Below are 22843 nucleotides of genomic sequence, written 5' to 3'. Positions count from 1 at the left end.
TGCAATAGCTTTCCAATAGTTGTCTTTTTCAATTACTTTCATCAGTATTTTATAATTCTCAGTCTTTGTAAATTATATTTACTTGTATTATGTAGATTTAAAACATGAAATTAAAAAGGATGAGATAAAGGGGAAATGATATTTTAGAAGAAATTAGAGGGCCATACTTCAAATAGGTTTTTAATAATTTAAATTGTTTTTGGCTGACTTCCTATCACATTTTATTTTTTAATTATTAATTTTTATAGCTTACATAATGTTTACACTAGGATGATGTTTCTTCCCTTCTTTTTTTTTTGTTTGCCTTATTAGTATTCTCTCTCATGTGATTTCTTTACAGAATATTTAAGTCTCTTGTGTACTTTGTGCTGCTAGTTTATCTAAAACTAGAGAGTATAATGTAAAATCCATTTAACTGAGCATATGCCAACTTTCACATATTGTAACACATACAAAACACACAAATGAAGTCAGCCCTTCTATGTTATTAGACTCCCAGTTTTCCTCAGCCAAAATTGTGTGCCCTCATAACATGTAAGAATGCCACTGTTAGTCTTCACTCAATATTAGTAAAGCTTAGATAAACAGAATATACTTTTTTATGTTCTTTTCTCACATTCCAGTAGATTGCTTTGTATCCAACTTGGGGGTGTTCTTTTTTGGGGACTGTATTAAGGGGATTTCAATCCCAATAGCTTAAGATGATCGAAGCACCAAGTGCTTATTTTAAGAGAAAAAAAAGGCCTTTCTGTTGGTGTAGGAGAGAAGTGGGAAGAGTTTTTGTCACTTTCAAAAATTAACTTTACACATAAACACAAATATTCCCAAAATAGTTGATACTCCTTTTCAAATCTTCTTCACAAATCACAAATAGTGGCTGGAGAAAAGGTAACCTTGTTATTGGAAATTAGTATTATATAAAAAAGTGATTTTTCTGACCTAAAGGATTATTTATAAACCTTAGATTTTTCAGATTCAAGTTTCAGTTGCTTGGGTCAAAGGAATAATGGTATTGATGGAATAGCCATAGAAAAAAGTCGAGCAAAAGAAAAAAGAAAGAAAAAAAGTAGAGCTAAGAGAAGAAGGAATGGCACAAAAGATAAAGCATTATGAGTAGCAAGATCATATATGCTGGTTTCCTCAGGACAATCTCAGTTTACCTTTGTTAGCCTGGTATAATGACTAGTAGTGCCCTTCTAATTCTAAAAGTCTCCTCATTCTTGCTTATTTTCAGCTTTGAACACCAGAAAGTGATGGTGACCCAGGATGGCTCAGGCAACAAGTTTTTATAGGTAAGGTGGATAATGATCATTGCTTGTTTAATATTTATTAATTTTTTTTCTTTTGTGAGAGAGAGAGGGAGAGTGGAGTGTGGGGGGCGGTCAGAGGAAGAGAGAAAATCTTAAGCATGATCCATGCCCAGGGTGGATCCTCAGCTGCTTAACCAACTGAGCTACCCAGGTGGCTTAATTTTTTTCTAAGTGGGGAGTTAGTAGGTTTTTGTAACAATTTTGGAATTTCTAAAGCTATAAATTGGATGGGATGATTGCAATTTCTTAATCAAAATCTGACAAAAGGAAAATCACCTCTTAGATACTTTACTTGGTAAGTATTAGATAACTGACATGAGGAAAATTGCCAGAATACTAACCAGTGATTAATTCTAGTAATCGGTGACTGATTCCACTGTAAAATGATCACACTGAAAGGATCTAATTCATTGGGCTATCCTGAGGATTAGATGAATTAACACATACAAAGCACAGGCCTGGTCCATTATAAAGATTCAGTGAATGTTAGAGTTTTCTTCTTATATTATCATTAGTATTGTTGTTAATATGAGGAAGAAGCTACCTTTTCTTGCCAGAGCTTGTTCTTTGTATTATGTCTATATTTTCTGAACAAATCAATGAGTTGACCATTGATGATTCAAACAAAATGGTTTCTAAATGTTTATTTAAAGTGTGAGTTGATTTCTTCAAGGCAGTGGCTAGCTTTAAGTAGATGGTCAGGGTATCAGATACTGAATCTATGAGATCTATTCAATATTTACAGAGAATATATTTACTATCTGTTAGTGGCTGAGGATTTAAAGATATTCTAAGACATAGAATTTCTTGAAACAGGAACGGAGTCTGGAACAATATTTCTCAATGTTTTTTAAAAAATTAGCAACCCCATAAGGGGAAAATAAGGTAAATTTGAGTATTCTAATCAATAAATGAACTTAAACCTGGTTTCTTCCTAATGAGAAAAAATAAATAGGAAGGAATAAGATTTTGTCAGGTAGAGTTAAGCTTTTGAGGGCCACAAACCAACATACTATCTAGGATTTTTGGTGGCTCCCCAAACCAATCTTTGCCCTCATTTAAAACGCATGGCCTGGGAGATAGTATGCCTAAAACTATCATAATAGTCGATGTATATATTATAATATGGGCAACTACTTTATTCCAAGAGAATTTGGATTGGAATTAATGGAATGAAAGCTTCTGCACCAGGAATTCACTTTCATATGGACTTAACCTCAACCTACTATGGATGACAAACTAATAATAATTAGTCTGGCATTCAGATATGGTTTAAAAAGTATCTAATAATATTATAATATTAGTACCTTCTAACTATGCTATTTTAAAGTAAAGAACACAGTAAAGGGCAGCCCGGGTGGCTCAGCAGGTTTAGCACCAACTTCAGCCCAGGGTGTGATCCTGGAGACCCAGGATCGAGTCCCACGTCAGGCTCCCTGCATGGAACCTGCTTCTCTCTGCCTCTCTCTCTCTCTCTTTCTCTCTCTCTCTCTCTGTGTGTCTCTCATAAATAAATAAAACATTTTAAAAAAGAACACAATAAAAACAAACTTCATACTCTTTTTTCCCCCAACATATTATGGTGGGGGAAAAAAAAGCACAGTGCAGGGAAAATCATTCTCATCAAGAGATCGGAAAATTTGGATTCTGTGCCAATATTAAACATAACCATTTGGTCAGTCAAAATAGTTTCTCTGTATCTTGCAAGATGTTCATATGGTTTTCTTCTTTAATCTGCTAATGTGGTGGATTTGCACAGATTTTTAAAAATGTTGGATAATTAAAATCTATTGAAGTGATGGATCAAAGTGATAGATTTTCCAATATTTTACCAAGCCTTCATACCTAGAATAAATTCCATGTGTTCATGATACTCGTTCTCATATACTGATGAATTCAGCTTTATAAATTTTACATGGAATTTTTATTCCTATGTTTGTAAGGAAGATTGGTGTATAATTTTCTGTTTAATGTTATTTTTTCCCTGGTTCACCATGATTTTATTGGCTTTATAAAATATGTTGGCAAATAGGTGACAGTTCTACATGGGTATCTGCATATCTTGCAAACAAAAGTAATGACTGCCTCTGTTCTGTACTATTTTTTTTGAAAGATATTCTTATAGCACATAGTCTTAGTAGGCATGATGTCCCCTTCTGGGAAGGTTTGATTGTAGCCTTAGAACATAGTATATTTAAAGCTGTTATAAAAGAATGAATTTGGGGACCTGGATGGCTCAGATGTTGAGCATCTGACTCTTGATTTCAGCTCAGGTCACGATCTCACTGTCATGAGATCAAGGCCTGCATTGGGCTCTGGGATGAGTATGTAGACTGGTTAGGATATTCTTTCTCTCTCTTGTCCCCACCCCCCACTTGTGTGCTCTCTCTCTCTCTAAAAAATAATAACAATAAAATATAATTGAATTTTATAAGCTCAGAGCTCTCCATGTAACATACCCCACTGTGTGTAGATATCACCTGGCCTATCTGTAACATCCTATGAGAAAGGCTCAGGTATCTATCACCAACTGGGCTGTTTTGGCTATTGCTCTAAGTAACAGACTGTCCTTTGTTTCTGGTCCAGGAAAATCTTACACTTTTTGCAAGCATCCAGGAAAGTGGAAGACTAATTTGTTAGCTTGCAAATAGGGTAAATCTCAGACCCTGTCCTTTTTACTCTCTGACACAATATGCATAAAATTAAAATCCCTTATGCTTTGCTAAATCTAGCCTGTAAAACTATTTGAGCCTGTTGTCTTTTTAGATATGGGGGTAAATTTTTAAATACCAACAACTATTTATGTTGTATCAATTTCTTTATTAATTGCTGGTCTATTCATGTTTTATAAGTTTTTCTTGAGTTGATTTTGGAATTTTTATACATTATTCATTCTATGAAGATTTTCAAACACATTGGACTAAAACTTGCATAATTGTGGTACATTTAGGGCTCTGCACAAATGATCTGATCTCCTGATTTATTTTGCACTTCCCTGTCCCTTAGAAATTTAAGCATGGCCATGAGACTTAACCTATGAAAATGATTGTTTGAAGAAAATATTGTCCGTTGCTTCTGGGTATAGCATTTATCAATTTGAGAGGCTATAGTAGTCTTTTTTCATCTTCCTCAGTAACCACCAATATACCAGACAGAGATTGCTCAGTCAGCTTCAGTCATAAAGCTTACGACAATGTGGAGCAGAGTACTCAGGAGTCAAAGGAAAATTATTTTAACATTACTTTGTGATTCTCAATCAGAATTCACAGTGATCTATATAACTATTAAAGGAAAGGGTGATAACTCCAAAAGTTGAATCTGACTTGTTTTTTCTTTTTTTTCTTTTTTCTTCATACAGGGAAGTGCTCTTGGAGAAATTTCATTGTGTGAAATTATAGTGAGAAAGGACTGTGAAGAAAATCTCCAAGTCACCATCAGGTTGAGAAAGGATATAAAGAAGAACCAGCATTTTAGAATCTCAAACAGGTACTTCTGCCACTTTATAAAATCTAATTTATAGAAACTATTTTACTTCAGAAGGATTTTTCTCATATCCTAGAAGATAAAGGCTCTCAATCCCTGCACCCTCCATATGGTTCAATTTTATGTTCACCATCAAAGACCATAAAGTAAGTTCCTATTTTTTTTAAAGATTTTATTTATTTATTCATGAGAGACACACAGAGAGGGAGAGAGAGAGAGGCAGAGACACAGGCAGACAGAGAAGCAGGCTCCATGCAGGGAGCCCAACGTGGGACTCAATCCCAGGACTCCAGGATCACACCCTGGGCCGAAGGCAGGCGCTAAACCTCTGAGCCACCCAGGGATCCCCAGGTTCCATTATTTTGAAGACTCTTTCAGAGCCATAAAGATTGTGAACAATTATCTCATACATTTTTTTCAATTGTAGCAACTTTCAGAGTGCTTATACTGGGTACTAAATGTGTTTGTTGAATGGATGGATGAGTGAGTGCCTGTATATAAGGAAAGATATTAGAAATATAATGAATAATTAGCCTTTGAGGATGTCTCAAATCAGGCCTCCCAAATATATTTTTAGCAGGAATGGATTATTATTATGAATGTATTTAAGATGCATTTTGTAGTTCTTAAGAAAAAATATTCTTTAGAGGTTAGCTTAGAGAACTTTGAAGTTTGTATTAAAAGGGAAAGAACTCTCAGTCATATGCTAAGCACTGGATAAAACCCTCAGGTATATCATTGAGCAAGATGGACATACTTACTATCTGCATGCTCAGGGCTTTAAAATGTGGTGGAATGAACAACAATGATAGAATACTATTAGTTGATTCTTATTTTACAGTCATGGCAGTAAGCATACAATTTATCAACATTTTATAAATAAGGGAATTCTGACTAAGGGAGGTAAAGTAACTTGTATTAATATTTGAACCTAGTTCCTTCTCTCTCACCAGGGGATGGTTTGATTCCCAGTTCTGCTAGTTGAACACTAGGTGATCCTGAGAAAGTTACTTCACCTTTCTTACTCAGTTTCTGGAGATGATGAATGAGGATAATAAGATACCTTCCAGCCTTACCCATCCTACATCTTACATGTAGCTAGATGCTTTAAAAAAAAAAAAGGAGGCATGTGATATCCTTCATGTGTGATGGGACAGACAAAAGGTTGAAGCATGGTATTTTATTGCTGTCTTTTTCATATTACATAAGACATTTATAGTGCCAAGTTGATTGATATAAGTAGGCCTTAGCAGAGGTGGAGTGATATTTTTACAGTCAAAAGTAGGTATAGAGTCACCCTGTTAATAGACTTGAAAAGCTAATACAAAATGGATTTTAAATGTCATCTTTATCTCCTGTATTTTTAGGATACCAGAATCAATTGTATAAATCCTGCAAAATTAATTTTTTCTAATGAATATGTTAAAATATGTGTGGATTACTTATAATTCTGTAACATCAGTTTAATTTTCAATATATAGTTGACCCATGAACAACATGGATTTGAGCTGTGCAGGCTCACTTAGAAGTGGATTTTTTTAAAAAGATTTATTATTTGAGAGAGAGGGAGGGAGAGAGAGAACAGGGGGAGAGGCAGAGGGAGAGGGAAAGAATTTTAAGCAGACTCCCTGCTGAGCATGGAGCCTGATGTATGTAGGGCTTGATCTCATGACCCTGATCATGACCTGAGCTGCAATTAAGAGTTGGATGCTTAACCCACTGACCCACGCAGGTGCCCCACAAGTGGATTTATTTTTCAATGAATATATATACAGTAATGTAAATGTATTTTCTTTTTTTTTTTAATTTTTTTTTAAATGTATTTTCTTTTCCCTATGATTTTCTTAACATTTTCTCTTGCTTTCTTTATAGTAAAAATACAGTAGATAATACATATACAAAATATGTGTTAATAGACTGTACCTTATCAGCAAGCCTTCTGCTCAACAGTTGGTTTTTAGTAATCTTGGAGGAGTCAAAATTTAAGTATATATTTTCAACTATGTGGGGATGTTGGCAACCTTAACATCTGTGTTGTTCATGGGTCAACTGTAGTTTATAAAGTTATCAGACAAAATCATAAAAATTTATAATGTTTTGTTTTTGTTAATCAAATACCATGGTTTTTAAAAAGAAATGGTTTTCTTTAAAAAATTTTTTTTTTATCCTGGCAAAAAATACACAGCACAAAATTTGCCATTTTGGCCATTTTTTTAGTATACAATTCAATCGCATTAAAGTTGTGCCACCATCATCACAAAGAGAAACTCCGTAGCCATCAAAGAATAACTTCTCTATTTCCCACTCTTCTCAGTACCTGATAACCTCTAATCTACTTTCTGTTTCAATGAATTTTTCTACGTATCTCATATGAGTGAGATCATAAATTCATTTCTTTTCATGGCTAAATAATATTCCATTTATGTATGTACCACATTTATTTATTCATTGATTTGTATGGATACTTGGATTACTTCCATTTTTTGACTATGATGAATAATGCTGCAGTAAACAGTAGGCTACAAGTATCTCTTTGAATCCCTGTTTTCAGTTCTTTTGGATATATATTCAGGGGCAGATCTGCAAAATCATGGGAGTTCTAGATTTAGCATTTGAGAAAACTCCAAAGTGTTTTTGCAGTGGGATGCATCATTTTACATCCTTACCAGCAATTTTTGAGGATTCCTACTTTACCACAATTCTTGTCAACACGTTTTGTGCTCTGTTAAATTTTTTTTATTGTAGCTATTCTAATAGGTGTGATCTCATTATGGTTATCATTTGCATTCATTCCCTTAGTGACTAATGATGTGGAACTTCTTTTAATATACTTATGGCTATTTGTATAGTTTTGGAGAAATGTCTACTCAAGTCTGCAGCCCATTTTTAATTCAGTTGTCTTCTTATTGAGTTCTTGATATATTTTAGGTATTAACCTCTTATGAAATATGATTTGTAAATATTTTCTATTATGTAGGCTGCATTTAATGAAGTTCAACTAATTTTTTAGTGTTCGTGCTTTTGGTGTCATATCTAAGAATCCAGTGATCATGAAGATTTACCCCTATATTTTCTTCTAAGAGTTCTATGGTTTACTGTCAGAATGGCTAAACTTAACAACACAAGAAACAACAGGTGCTGGTGAAAATGCAGAGAAATGGGAACTCTCTTGCCCTGTTGGTGCGGATGCAAACCTGGGCAGCCACTCTGGAGGACAGTATGGAGGGAGAACAGAATAGAGGTTCCTCAAAAAGTTAAAAATAGGACTACCCTATGATCCAGCAATTGGACTACTAGGTATTTACCCAAAGGATACAAAAATACTGATTCAAAGCAGCACATGCACCTCAATGTTTATAGCAGCAATTCCCACAATAGCCAAACTATGGAAAGAGCCTATATGCCCATCGACAGATGAATGGATAGAGAAGATGTGGATGGATAAAGAAAACATTATATATAAAATGTTTCCATTATATATATATATATTCCATTATATATATTATATATATAATGGAAAATTAGCAATCAAAAAGAATCAAGTCTTGCCATTTGCAATGACATAGATGGAGCTAGAATGTATTATGTTAAGCAGAATAAGTCAGAGAAAGACAAATACCATATGATCTCACCCATATTTGGAATTTAAGAAAGAAAACAGTTGAACATATGGGAATGGGGAAAACAAAGGGAAGAGAGAATAAACTGAGGGTTGATAGTGGTGGGTGGGGGATGGGCTAGATGGGTAATGGGTATTAAAGAGGGTGTTGTGATGAGACTGGGTGTTGTAAGTGATAAATCACTGGATTTTCTTCCCGAAACCAACACTGCACGTATGTTAAGTATAATTTAATTAAGAACGATGAACTAGTAACCTCATTATTTTTTGTTCTTTGTGAACTCTTAGGACATACCACATAAGCAATGTAGAATAAAATAACTTGAAAGCATAATATGTATTACTGAGTGAACTCAAAATTTCTAATCATTTAGTCAGTCTCTTTCAATTCTGTTTGGTATATTTTGGGAAATTATCCTTATAGTCTTTCATCTTCCCAGACCAGAAACAAGTAATGAAAGAAAAAGCAGTCCCTGTGCTATATGTTATTGTTTTCTCTCTTTTGTATTTTAGGAAAAAGGTTATTTAAATGTGATAATGAAAAAATAATGGGATAGAAGCTAAATGTTTTCAGATGATCAGATTCTACTATAAAATCTCCCTTTATATATAACCTTGTATTGTATCTAGTATACCTATAAAATATATTCTGCTATTTCAATACCAGTACAGTTGTGAAGTTTTTCTGTTTTAAGTATCTCAAGCTGCTCTGGTTAACTGTAACACAAGCCTAATGCTCGTAAGGTAAAAATTTGAAGTTTTAATCTGTTCAGGCATTTGAAAGTTCTCAATGGCAAATTATAAATCTGGAAACATGAAAATGTTTTCACATTATCCTTAACATTAAATTACATAAAATTAACATAATTTTAATGAGCTCATACTTTAGTAGCTGTCAAAATTTGTTGGTATACATCTCATTTCATATTCATCTATTTTAAGCCATAATAAGTCCTTTTACTTCATGTGCACTGCAAAAATAAAAGACACAGCTACACCTATGGTACAGTAAATCATAGCAATATTTGTGCCAGAGGGTAAGAGCTGGAACTTCCAAATGTATCTTCAGATTATTAGCATACTCTTCATGTCCCCTGAAACAAATTGGGACTTCCTTAGATACTTGTTACTTTTTATTTCTTTTTTAGAATTTGTTTGCTCTTTTGAGACTACCTTGATAGCCAATTCAATCCAATTTCCTCTTTTGACAGATACATTTTTTTACATTTTTTATATTTTACATATATAAAGTACAGATGAACAAATACTTAGTGCTTTGGATACAATATGGAAGTACTAAACCATTTCATGGCCTCCCCAAACGTCACAGCATTTTTCTTAAGGAAGTGTTCTCAAAATACTGGGCTACACTCTTATTTGTGCAATTACTTGCAGATTTCTTAAATTTGCAGTATAGTTTCAGTGAAGTTTTGTATATACTATCCAAAACAAATGGACAACTGCCATGCACTATTAAACTATTACTACACTGTGCCAGAGTTCATTTCATTTCAGTAAAACAAACACCATCTCTGTTATTTATAGCATTGCATTCCATCTAATTAATCTACTCTTCATAATATTATGAATATGTTACTTCCCGGAAGTCAGAAAATTAAATAAAAGGAACTTTTTAGGTATCTTCCCATTCCGAATCCACAATTCTGTACTGCTATATAGCTACAAGTCCTAGTAGCTTCTAGAGTAACGTACCTCAACTTTGGTACTTTGCACATTGGAATCTCTAGGGGATCTTTAAATACTGATGTTTGATTCATCTCCAGAGATTCTGATTTAATTGATCTGGGATATGGCCAGGGCACCAGGCTTCATTTAAGGTCACAGTGTGAAATAACAGAAATTGACTCCTAGAAACTTTTGCTTCAAAAAACAAAATAAAACTTTAGCTCTTTTCTTCCTTCATCCAAAAAAAAATTATTTTTCATCTGTCAAAGTCAGTTGAGGACCTGGAAATTTTCTGAGATGAGAAGTTCTGTTTCATAATAATGGTCTTATTATGTAGTTGCTCTATTTTAGGAAGCCCAATTCCTGAAATTCTGGATTAAGATTATGAATACTGATGATTATCTCTCTCGGAAGTTCTTTATCTTTTTATTAGTATGATCAAGCTAAATGCTCACCTGACTGATTAGAATGAGTATGAGTAGACTACATTTTACTTTCTGGGATAGTGTATAGGATACATAATGTAAACCAAATTCCCTAGAAGCTGGTTATGTCACTTTGAAAACAGTATTTTTACTATGCAAATTAAAAAAATTTTATTTTAGACTAACAAAAATCCTGAAGATTTATATATACTTATATGAGGAAATGCAAACTGTTTATAATTTGTTCTGTTTTGCATCTGTCATGACAGGTGGTATGAATGCTTTTGGTTGGATATGCCCTATTTTAAACAGAAATTCTAGTTTTCAAATCTTTCACATCTGAGCACTAAGTGTAATTTCATTAAGAAATCATTGAGAATATAGATTCCAGCTCTTCAATCCATCTATAAAATATTTTATTTAAATGAGCACTTCTATGTTACTTTATTTTTCTCTTGTAATAACATTAAGGTTATTATGGTGCTTTCTAATAAAGTTATGTGTGGAGGCATAAGTATCCAAGAGGCATGAAATACTCCTGTGGATAATTATCTTTCTCATTGTAGAGATTGTCCTAAGGGTCAAGTAGCCACACCTGTACGTCTAAGCTCTATTTATCATGAAAAGAAACAAGATATGGAATGACTATATACATTCACTTATGCTGTGCACTGCAGAATTCCAGAAAGCACCCTTCTAAAACACAGCTATAGAAAAGGTGCGTCCTGGTGTTTTGAACTGTGGCATTCCTGGCTTCAAAGTCCTGACTGCTTTTACAAGACTCTAGGAGGTAAACTCAGGTAGATAATCCTCTGTGAATCCTCTGTGAATCCCTTCAGGGGGTACAAACTGAGGAAAAGTAAGCTATGCCATGTAAACTATATTATCTAGATTCTGATGAACGGATCACTAACTAAACGAGATATAAAACACTGCTTCATTAATACAATCACCAGGTAATTTCATCAATCTGGGGTTATAGTAGACTGGTTTAAAGAATGGGGGCAGCCCGGGTGGCTCAGGGGTTTAGTGCCGCCTTCAGCCCAGGGCATGATCCTGTAGTCCCGGGATCGAGTCTCAATTCGGGCTCCCTGCATGGAGCCTGCTTCTCCCTTGCCTGTGTCTCTGCCTCTCTCTCTCTCTGTGTCCCTCATGAATACATAAATAAAGTCTTAAAAAAAAAAAAAAGAATAATTGGCTGCTTGCTTCTTCCTCTGGTCTTCAATTTGGGATCTGTATGTAGAGTGAGAAGCAGAACTAAGGCGACAGACTGAACTCTCAGTTTACTTCATCAGCTCAGTTGCACGGATGAAGTAGATAGAACTCAGAGAAGTATAGCAGATTTGTATCACTCAACCTATGAAAGGTAGACAGAATAAGAATAGTGGATTGGCTGAGAAAGGTCCTTGTTGGTTTCAGAGATAGAATGCAAGGGCACCCCTTGTATTTGAGTTCAGAAAGTAGAAGCAGGAGGAAAACAAGGTGCCAGCCCAAGGCCATGACTGTGAACAGAGGCTTGAGCCTCTAATAACATAGGACTCAGTGACTGACAATTCCCAGTCTTTTTTTTTTTTTGTAACTTCCATTTTTTATTGACATTGTCTACTCTTTTACCTATGTTGCCCATCTTTTTCTCTTTTCATTAGCATTTGTTTAAATAGTTATTTTATTTATATTTTTAATTTTTTTTTATTTTTTATAATTTTTTAAAGTTATTTTAAAGTCCTATCTGATAACTCCAACATCTAGATCACTGAGGATCTTCTATTTTCTGCTTCTTCTCTTGCTTATTGATCACATTTTCCTAACCTTCTCTTATCTGATAATTTTGTATTGTATCAATGATTCATGCAGATTGAAGTAGATATTATTTCCTCCCAAGATGGTTGACCCTTTCTTTTGTCAGGCAGAGAGGGTGAGAGGCTGATCACCTGAACCCAATAATTAATAAGCTGAGGTAGAGGTGAAGTTAGATTGCAGCTTTCACTAGACTCAATCTACCTCTGATTTCAAATGGCTTAAGGATGTGGCCTATCCTGTGTTTTTTGCACTCCTTTAATGGGACGTTATCTCCTAAGCTCATGGATTTCACTGTGGGACCACAGGAAATTTGTACTCTTGTTTTCCAGGCCTTGATCTCTTGAACATGGTTCTTTGGGTTTTTAGTTAAGAGTTTTGTAAATGTTAAGAGGTTGTAAATGGAACTCTATCCTTTCATCCTACAAAGTTTAAAATAAGGGAAATGTCAGATTTCTGCAGAAGATGATGGAGTAGGAGGATCCTAAGCTCGCCTCATCCCACAAATGCAACTAGCTAACACCCACATTAGTGTAAATAACTCAGAAAATGACCTGAGGACTGGCAGCACAGGCTCTCCACAGCTAAATGTAAAGAAGAGGCCACATCAAAGAAGGTAGGAAGGGTGGAGACATGGTAGAAAGCTAAGTAGACCCATGGGGCTGTCTGTAGGAGGGATGGATGCTGCAGACTCGGAGAGTGAAGAGAAACAGATCCTCACACTAGATACCCCAGATATGGGGAACCTGTATTGGGAGAACAAATCCCTACAAAATTTTGCTTTGAAAACCAGAGGGGCATAATTTTGTGAATTTTTATAACCCGTGGTGGTTTAACACCTGGGACTTTAAAAATCAGTGGGCTCAGCTCTTGGAGATTGGGAGGGCTAGAGGAAAATGAATCCTCACCCTTAAAGAGACAGCAAAACAAACAACCCCACTGAGATACAGCATAGAAGCAGCAGTTTGAAAAACACGTGGTGTGTATGTGAAGGAGGTTTGTTTACTAAACTCAGAGAAGGTGGTGGAGGGGCAGGGATCTTTGGGAAACTTCTCCAAGAACAAAAGACCTGGTAGGTGCTGTTTCCCTTCCCCAGCCTAGATACACTGACACATTTGGGAACCCCACAATGCCAACATTCTCCACCTACCTTACTTACAGGGTGGCCCGCTGCTATGCATGTGTGCAGATCCACCCCCTCCAACCCAGCTGGCCTCAGCAGGAGGTCTGGGCAACTGCAGGTTCCCTCCTATAGCAAACTATGCTGGGACTGTATACCCTTCCCCGCCCTCTCCTGGAGATTTTCCCCCTCCAGCCTTGCCAGAGGAGTTTGCTAAAGCAACTCCAAATCCTGTCCCACAACAGACATGCACAAACCTCATTAACAGCATAGGCCCCATCCCTGTGTTCTCCTGAGGATTTGCCTCCTTTCATACTCCCATGGCCAGAGCACATCCAGGGCACATCTACAAACCTGGAAGTAAGAAAGCAGCCCTGCCAGAAGCCAGCACTACTCCAGTGACTCCTGCCATGAGGAAAAGGGAAGACAACCACACATACCAGTTTGTGGCTCCAGCAGGGGGTTGGGGACAGACATCTGGTCAGATTGCAGGTCCCACCAACCAATGGAAGCTTCTTAGAGGACAATACAAGGAAAGCACTCTGCAGTTGGGTGCTACCCTATCTCTGGTAAACATGTGCTCTGACTCAGCTCAAGCCCAAAGTGGCCACCAGATTAGCTCACTAACAACACAAGGACCAAACACTGCCCAAAACAGGCAAAGAGAACTATTGCACATGAAAGGCAATGGCTCCTGACCCACAACACTGGGACACACCCAACACACACAGGAGACACTGCACTGTAGGACACTGTAGGACTTCTTCTCCATAAGACCACTACTTATAAGAGCAGAAGTTGTAGTTGACTTTCCTAACACACACACAAAAAACAAATACAGATAATTAAAGTGAGAAGGCAGAGGAATATGTTGGAAATGAACGAACAGGACAAAACCATAGCAACAGAACTAAATAAAACAGAGATGCGTAATATGTCCGAGAATTTAAAGTAATGGTCATAAAGATACTCACTGGACTAAAGACAAGAGTGGAGAATGTCAATGAGGCCCTAAGTAAAAAGAGAACAAAAAAGAACCAATCAGAGATGAAGAACTCAATAATTGAAATTAAAAACATACTAGATAAAATAGTGGATTAGAGGAAGCAGCAGAATGGCTAAGTGACCTCAAGGAAGAATAAAGGAAAGAAATCAAGCTGAATAGGAGACAACAACAACAAAAATAGCATAGGGAACACAGTGTATCATCAAACATAATAACATTCACATTATAGCGATCTCCTAAGGAGAAGAGAGAGAAAAGGGGGCAGAAAATTCATCTGAAGACATGAATCTAGCGAAATAAACAGAAATTAACCCATGAAGTTCTACATCGGGACACATAGTAATTAAAGTAGCAATAAGTAGTGATCAGGAGAGATTCTTAAAGCAGCAAGAGAAAATACAATAGTTACATATAAGGGAAAGCCCAGAAGACACAGAGAAATTTTTCAGCAGAAACTCTCCAAGCCAAAAGAGAGTGGCATGATAAATTCAAAATTCTGAAAGAAAAAAAACCCTGCAAACAAGAATACTCTATATAGCAAAGCTATGATTCAAAATATAAGGAGAGGGGGATCCCTGGGTGGCTCAGCGGTTTGGCACCTCCCTTTGGCCCAGGGCGCAATCCTGGGGTCCCGGGATCGAGTCCCACGTCAGGCTCCCTGCATGGAGCCTGCTTCTTCCTCCTCCTGTTTCTCTGCCTCTCTCTCTCTCTCTATGTCTAAAATAAATAAATAAATAAATAAATAAATAAATAAATAAATAAATAAATCTTTTTAAAAAACCCACCAAAATATAAGGAGAGAGATGAAGAGTTTCCCAAAGAAAAGTTAAAGGAATTTATCACCACTAGTAGAAAGGAAAGACCATAAAAGTAGGAGTAAGAAGAGTAGGAAGCAGAAAAACACTAAAATTAAATGTATTTTAAAAAATCAGTCAAGGGAGACACAAAATAAAAAGATGTAGAGTATGACACCATATACCTAGAATGTGGGAGAGAAGTAAAGAATGAGTTCAAACTTAAGTGACCATCAACTTAATAATGTTATATAGAAACTTAATGGTAACCATAAAAGAAAAACCAATAATAGACACAAAAAATAAAGAAAAAGGAATCCAAGTATATCACTAAAGAAAACCACCAAACCCGGAGAGAAGAGATATACATGGAGTCAAATGAAAATGAAAGTCTTTGGGATTCAGCCAAAATTGTTCTAAGAGGGAAGCTTATAGCAATACAGGCCTTCCACAAAAACAGTACAGAGGATAAAAACCATATGATCATTTTAAGAGATGCAGAAAAAGCATTTGACAAATTACAACATCCATTCATGAGAGAAACCCTTAACAAACTAGGTTTAGAGGGAACATACCTCGACATAATAAATCCCTTGTATGAAAAACCCACAGCTAACATCATACTCAATGGTGAAAAACGGAGAACTTTTTCCCTATGATCAGGAACAAGACAAGGATTTCCATCCTAAATATTTCTATTCAAAATAGTACTGGGAATTGGAAAAAGTCTCTTCAACAAATGGTGTTAGGGAAAATGGACCACTCTCCTACACCATACACAAAAAATAAATTCAAAATGGATGAAAGACCTAACTGTGAGATCAAATCATAAAAATGCTAGAAGTTTCTCTGACATGGCCATGGCAACATTTTTCTGGATATGTCTTCTCAGGCAAGGAAAACAAAAGCAAAAATTAACTACTTGGACCACATCAAAATAAAAAGCTTCTGCATAGGGGATCCCTGGGTGGCTCGAAGGTTTAGTGCCTGCCTTCGACCCAGGGCATGATCCTGGAATCCCGGGATTGAGTCCTGCTTCGGGCTCCCTGCATGGAGCCTGCTTCTCCCTCTGCCTGTGTCTCTGCCTCTCTTTCTCAGTCTGTGTCTCTCATGAATAAATAAATAAAATCTTAAAAAAAAAGTTTCTGCATAGCCAAGGAAATTGTTAACAAAACTAAAAAACATATTGAATGGGGGACGCTATTTGCAAATGACATCTGATAAGAGGTTAGTATCTAAAATATATAAAGAACTGATACAACTCAACACCCACAATACAAACAATCCAATTTAAAAATGGGCAGAAGACACTTTTCCAAAGAAGACATATAAAAGATGTTATGGCTAACAGACAGATGAAAGATGCTCAACATCACTCATCATTAGGGAAATGCAAATCAAAAACACAATAAGATATCACTTCACCTGTCAGAATGGCTTCAATCAAAAACAAGGAAAAAAGTGCTGGCAAGGATGTGGAGAATAAAGAACCTTTGCGCACCATTACTGGGAATGCAAATTGCAGTAGCCACTGTGGAAAACACTATGGAGGTTCCTCAAAAAATTAGAAATAAAATTACAATTTGATCCACTGATTCTACTACCGGTATATGCATCCCTATGTTTATTATTACCCCTAGATTTATTACAGAATTATGTAAGCAACCCAAGTGGCCACTGATAGATGAGTGGATAAAGATGTGACACATATATCTACAATGGAATATTACTCAGCCATAAAAAGAATGAAATCTTGCCATTTCCAACAACATAGATGGAACTAGAGAGTGTAAAACTAAGTGAAATAAGACAGAAAAGGAAAAATACCATATGATATCACTCATATAATTCATTAAGAATCAAAAACAAACGAAAAAGTGACAAAGCAAAAAACACACTACTAACTATAGGGAACAAACTGATAGTTACCAAAGGGGAGGTGGGATGGGGTGGATGGAATAGGTGAAGGGGATCAAGAGTATACTTACTATGATGAGCACTGAATATTTGAGAGTATTGTAGAATTACCATATTGTTTACCTAAAACTAACACTGTATATTAACTATACTGAAATTAAGATGAAATGAAATTAAAATTAAGGGAAATTTCCTAAGGAGAATTCTTACTATATATTTATGGTAGGCCCCTTTCTATACTATAACTTGATTCTTCAACTCTGTAAGACTCAGGAAATAGCTTTTTGGGGCCAACTACTTAGTCCTTGGTACTGCCACAGCTCTTAGCAAATGTCTCATGGGGAAAATCTGCCATATGTCTGGACAGTTTTTCCAATCTGGCATGCCAGTCCATATGGTTATTGAAACTTCTGCTCATTTCTCTTACTCCTAGTAGAGTCCTCTGCTTATTGCAAGACTGATCCTGAGATAATCCCCAGACTTAGTAAATACTCCCAATGAAGCAAAGAGCCAGCAATATGAACTTTCCTGGAAGGCTTTCCCCACAATGGAATTTTAATTCAATTAGCCTTTTTAAAATTCTATAGCTCTCTGATTTATTAATATGATTTTTGTAATTTATCATCCCCCCAAGATAGTACCATTGATATTGATTACTCTTATAATTAATTATACTTTAATATATCTTATTATATCTTCTATATCCCAGAAGAAGAAATCTCTACTGCTGTTATTACCAGAAATAATAAGCTTGACTTATTATTTCTGCTATTTTTCAAGGTTCTGGGCTATTTTCTCATTTTTGTGCTCTGAATCAGGTGCCATGAACCCCCCCCCTCCCTCTTTTTTGCTGGTGATCAAATGAGATTGTTATTCTTCCAATGCTAAACCAAGAGAGAACAGCCCTGCATTCCATTTTGTCACTATATCTCAAATATATAATAGGTCTACAATACAGTGGAGGTCTACTAAAATCTTTCACATTTCCAGATCATTTGGGATAAAAGGTGCAATACAATATAAACAATATTTGTGTTGCACAGCTATTGCACAGACCCAGAATCACCGTCAGGGTACCTTTACTCTCCCTATCTCTGTCATCACTCAAAAGAGTATACCACACGCCATGATCAGAGAATAGGTTAAAGTCATCACTAAGTCTCCCAGTGATGGATTAAGTTTTCCACTACTTCTCTTAAGGTCCACCTCCTTAATCTTAATTTTTTATTCCAAAATTGACCACAATTTCCCAGAATGATTCATAACCAATACGTGTACTTCTCATTGCCCCAACAAAGTCACCATAGAGTGGTCAGACATTAGAACACTTGAAAACTGCTGAAATCTTTTTTTTTTTTTAATTAAATGACACCATTTGTTAGACATTGACAGTCCATTTGAATTGAGCTGTGCAGAGTTTCTTCACTTTCTTTCTAGCCTTTCTCAATCAGAGGTTCAAAAAACCCAGTGTCTGTCCAGTACCAGAATCATCTTTATTATGTTTCAACAGTTTAACTTTGTGTAGTTTATTGTGCAGGGTAGTTAGGGAAAGCAGTGGTATTAGGGAAAGCAATTAAAATTGTCAGCTCAGGGCCAAGGTCAGATGCAGCCACCCTCTCTTACCATGAGAATCTGTCTCTAGTGCTAATTTCAGATGCCTGGTGGTCAGTGGGTGGGTTTTAAATTTATGTGCATATGCATACATTTATGTTATATATCCAAGTGTTTGTAAATGAAGGTAGTATTTTTTTCCAACATCCAACTTCATATGGAATTAATAAAGCAATTTCTATACAAGCAAAACAATAAAGTGGATGACATTTGTGTGAGTATGTGTGCATATTGAGAGAAAGAGTGAGAATGAAAGTGCTGGTAGTTTTTAAAATAAGAGCTATGGAATGGTGATGGTTGAACAAAATGTATGATCTATATTACAATTCATTTGGATCATAACTCATTTCTTAAAACAGAAAAGATTTCTAATTTTGAATCCAATGCCTAACCAAACTATTCTGCCTTAGAGACCATGGATTCAGTGACCCAACACCAGAATAACACTGGGTCATGCGAAAAGGGATGGAAATTTTCTAAATAAATGTGAGCTAACAGTTTACACCTTTTATCGGGTACTAGTTGAAGACATGACTCTGTCAATTTTAGTCCTTTCCCCTTGGAAACTGCTTTTTCTAGACATTTCATCCTCAGTTTATTAGTATCCAGTTTCCAATTGGCATGGTTTCCAGTCTTCTTACTATCTCTGAAACAGGAGACTATCTCTGAAACTATCTCTGAAACTTACTTATCTCTGAAATAAGAACAAAAGCAACCTAGAAACCAGGTTCCATAAGGAATGTGAATACTTCGCCTGTGGAATGAAGACTTGCAAAGGACATCAAATGTGTCTTTGTATATTATAAGAACAGTCACATGAAGCAAGATTAAGACATACCTGAACCAATAAAAGAAAACTGTGAGAAGGGAGATTTTATTCAAAACAGAAATTTGCCTGATAGAGTTGTTAAAATGTACAAACTTGCTTTTTCAGGTAGTGAGCTCCCTGACATTGCATGTGATAAGAAAAACATAGAAGTCTGTCACTGAGTGTGATTGTTGATGCTATTTGTGTACTGTTTGGAGCAGTTATGTATCCTCTCTAGCTTCTTATAATCTATGCTTTACATTTTAGTGGGAATGCATGTAAATACTTGTTTTTAAAGTAGTCTATGATATTGTCAGGCTTTGATACTTGGTTGGCTTTTGCAATAAATTTAAAACTCCCGAGTAAATCCTACATCAGGAACAGGGTCTGATTTTGCCCCTGGAAAATCAATAAAAAGGAAAAGAATCACTGGAATTTGTAAGCCCTTTCAAAAAATTGTTAATAAAATTCTTCCAGTTTCAGAGGAAACATAAAGGTTAATGCACTTTCTGCTATAAGGCATCACCGAGTCTGGCATATTTGAAAATTTCCTTGACTTACCCCCAACTTTCTGAGAAGGCAGATTTCTGGGTTATATTCAAACTCCTGCTGTTCGAGCATGTACTGTTTTGTTTTCTATTATGGATAGGCATTCTTTTCCATGTGGGTATTCCTTATTTATATTGAACATGTATAAACTTGCAGAATTATTCTAACACCTTTGCATAAAATTATGAACAAATAAAATAATTCCCCAGGCTTTTACAAGAAATGAATGAATTGTCATAAATAGATCTCAGATGCCTGAAATTCACCTCCATGGTTTGTATCTGCCAGAAAAAATAAGACATAGATTGATAAATCATCACTTTTTTTTTCATTTCTTTGACTCGAGTATATTCAGAAAAAAAATCTACATGGAACTTTTTCTTTTCTGCAAAAGATCTTGGTAAAACCTCTTCATTAGTTAGCTTTACATGTATATTTATGTAAAAGTGTTTTCTTAGGGAACCACCCATCATGGAATAGCTGGAAATCATGTTAACAGGATACTGATAAACTGAGGATACAATGCCTGGAAATGGTACACACTTCAGATAAGAGAACAAAGACTGACTAGTTGCACTAGTTCCTGAGAAGAGACATAAAGTGCTAGCTCATATTTATCTAGAATATTTCCATTCCTTTCCACATTACCCATTTTATAATATAAAATATGAATTTGTAGGAAGAAAAACATTTAAAACATGTCTGCTTTGATCTGTCCACAGAAACTTGGCAGGCCAGAAAAAAGTGGCATGAAATATTCAATGTGCTGAACGGTAAAAATATGCAGCCAAGAATACTTTATTCAGCAAGGCTGTCATTCAGAATAGAAGGAGAGAGAAAGAGTTCCTCAGACAAACAAAAACTAACGGGGTTTGTAGCCCTGCAAGATATATTGAGTAGGGGAAAATAAGAACAAAAGCAACAAACTCTAGAAAGAAACAGAAAATATCACCAGAAACACCAACCTTACAGGTGACACAATAGTACTGATTCTTATCAATTCTTATCAATTCTATCAATTCTTATCTTATTCTTAAGAATCAGTACTATTGTGTACAATTACTCTGAATGCAAATGGGCTAAATGCTCTAATCAAAAGTACAAGGTATCAGAATGGATAAAAAACCAAGACCTATCTATACACTGTCTACAAGAGACTCATTTTAGAACAATGGACAGATTATCTAAATAGAAAATCAACAAGCTAATGGCTTGAATGGCTAAAATGGCTTTGAATGACACACTGGACCAGACAGATTTAACAGATATAATCAGAACATTTCATTCTAAAGTAGCAGAATATACATTCTTCTCAAGTGTACATGGAACATTTTTCCGGAAAAGATCACTTGGTGGGTCAAAACTCAGCCTTCAACAAGTACAAAAAAACTGAAGTCATACCATGCATATGTCCAGACCACAACACTATGAAACTTGAAGTCAACCATAAGAAAAAAATTGGAAAAGGATGCCTGGGTGGCTCAGCAGTTGAGCATCTACCTTTGGCTCAGGGCATGATCCCGGTTCCAGGATTGAGTTCCACATTGGGCTCCCTGTGAGGAGCCTGCTTCTCCCTCTGTCTGTGTCTCTGCCTCTCTGTGTCTCTCATGAATAAATAAATAAAATATTGAAAGAAAAAGAAAAAAAATTGGAAAGACCACAAATACATGAAGGTTAAAGCATATCCTACTAAAGAATGAATAGATTTAATCAGAAAATTAAAGAAGTGATTTTAAACAAATATATGGAAGCAAACACAAATGAAAATGATGCATGCAAAGGCAGTCCTGAGAGGGAAGTATGCTGCAATACAGGCCTACTTCAAAGGAGGAAGAAAAGTCTCAAATACACAAGCTAACCTTACACCTGAAGGAGCTAGAAGAATGGCAAATAAAGCCTAGTCAGCAGAAGAAGGGAAATAATGAAGAATAGAGCTGAAATAAAAAATATAAAAACAGAAAAAAAACAGATCAATGAAACTAAGAGCTAGTTCTTGAAAGAATTAATATAATTGATAAACCCCTAGCCAGACTTAACAAAGAGAAAAGAGAAAGGACCCAAATAAAATCAGAAACAAAAGAGGAGAGATCACAACCAACACCATAGAAATACAAATAATTCTAGGAGAATATTATGAAAAATTATATGCCAACAAATTGGGCAATCTGGAAGAAATGGACAAAATCCTAGAAACATACACACTACCAAAGCTGAAACAGGAAGAAACAGAAAATTTGAACACACCCATAACCAGCAAAGAAATTGAATCAGTAATCAAAAATCTCCAACAAACTTAAAACAAGGGCTATATGGCTTTCCAGACACAGGAAATGTCTTTCCAGATGTTAAATGTCTTCTAGACATTTAAATAAGAATACCTATTATTCTTAAATGTCCCCCTCCCCCCAAAAAATGGAAGAAACATTTCCAAACTCATTCTACAAAGCCAGCATTACCTTGATTCCAAAACCAGATAAAGACTTCACTAAAAAGGATAATGCTAGGGCAATATCCCTGATGAACATGGATGCAAAAATCCTCAACATGATACTAGCAAATCGAATCTAGTGATACATTAAAAGAATTATTCACTACAATCAATTGGGACCTATTCCTGGGCTGCAGGATTTGTCCAGTATTTGCAAATCAATCAACATAATATACCACATTAAAAAAAGAAAGGGTAAGAACCATATCCTCTCAATTGATACAGAAGAA

General features: G+C 35.7%; 1 protein-coding gene across 3 annotated transcripts in view; it reads right to left on the bottom strand.

Moving 5' to 3' along the window:
• Window positions 1-22843, bottom strand: part of RNF180 (ring finger protein 180) — a 193086-nt gene that overhangs the window by 5174 nt on the left and 165069 nt on the right. Inside the window, exon 7 of one of the 3 annotated variants that reach the window (XM_072826621.1) lies at window positions 14413-14451. The exons of the other annotated variants lie outside the window; for them this stretch is intronic. Within the exon in view, the coding sequence (XP_072682722.1) occupies window positions 14441-14451 (11 nt within the window). The 3' untranslated portion in view covers window positions 14413-14440. Of the gene's footprint in view, window positions 1-14412; window positions 14452-22843 lie in introns of those variants that run through there. 3 annotated transcript variants of the gene reach the window in all.

The sequence above is a fragment of the Canis lupus genome, chromosome 5 (assembly GCF_048164855.1).
Source record: "Canis lupus baileyi chromosome 5, mCanLup2.hap1, whole genome shotgun sequence".
Lineage (NCBI taxonomy): Eukaryota > Metazoa > Chordata > Mammalia > Carnivora > Canidae > Canis > Canis lupus.
The sequence above is the reverse complement of the archived record's forward strand: the minus strand, read 5'-3'. Positions and strand labels throughout refer to the sequence as shown.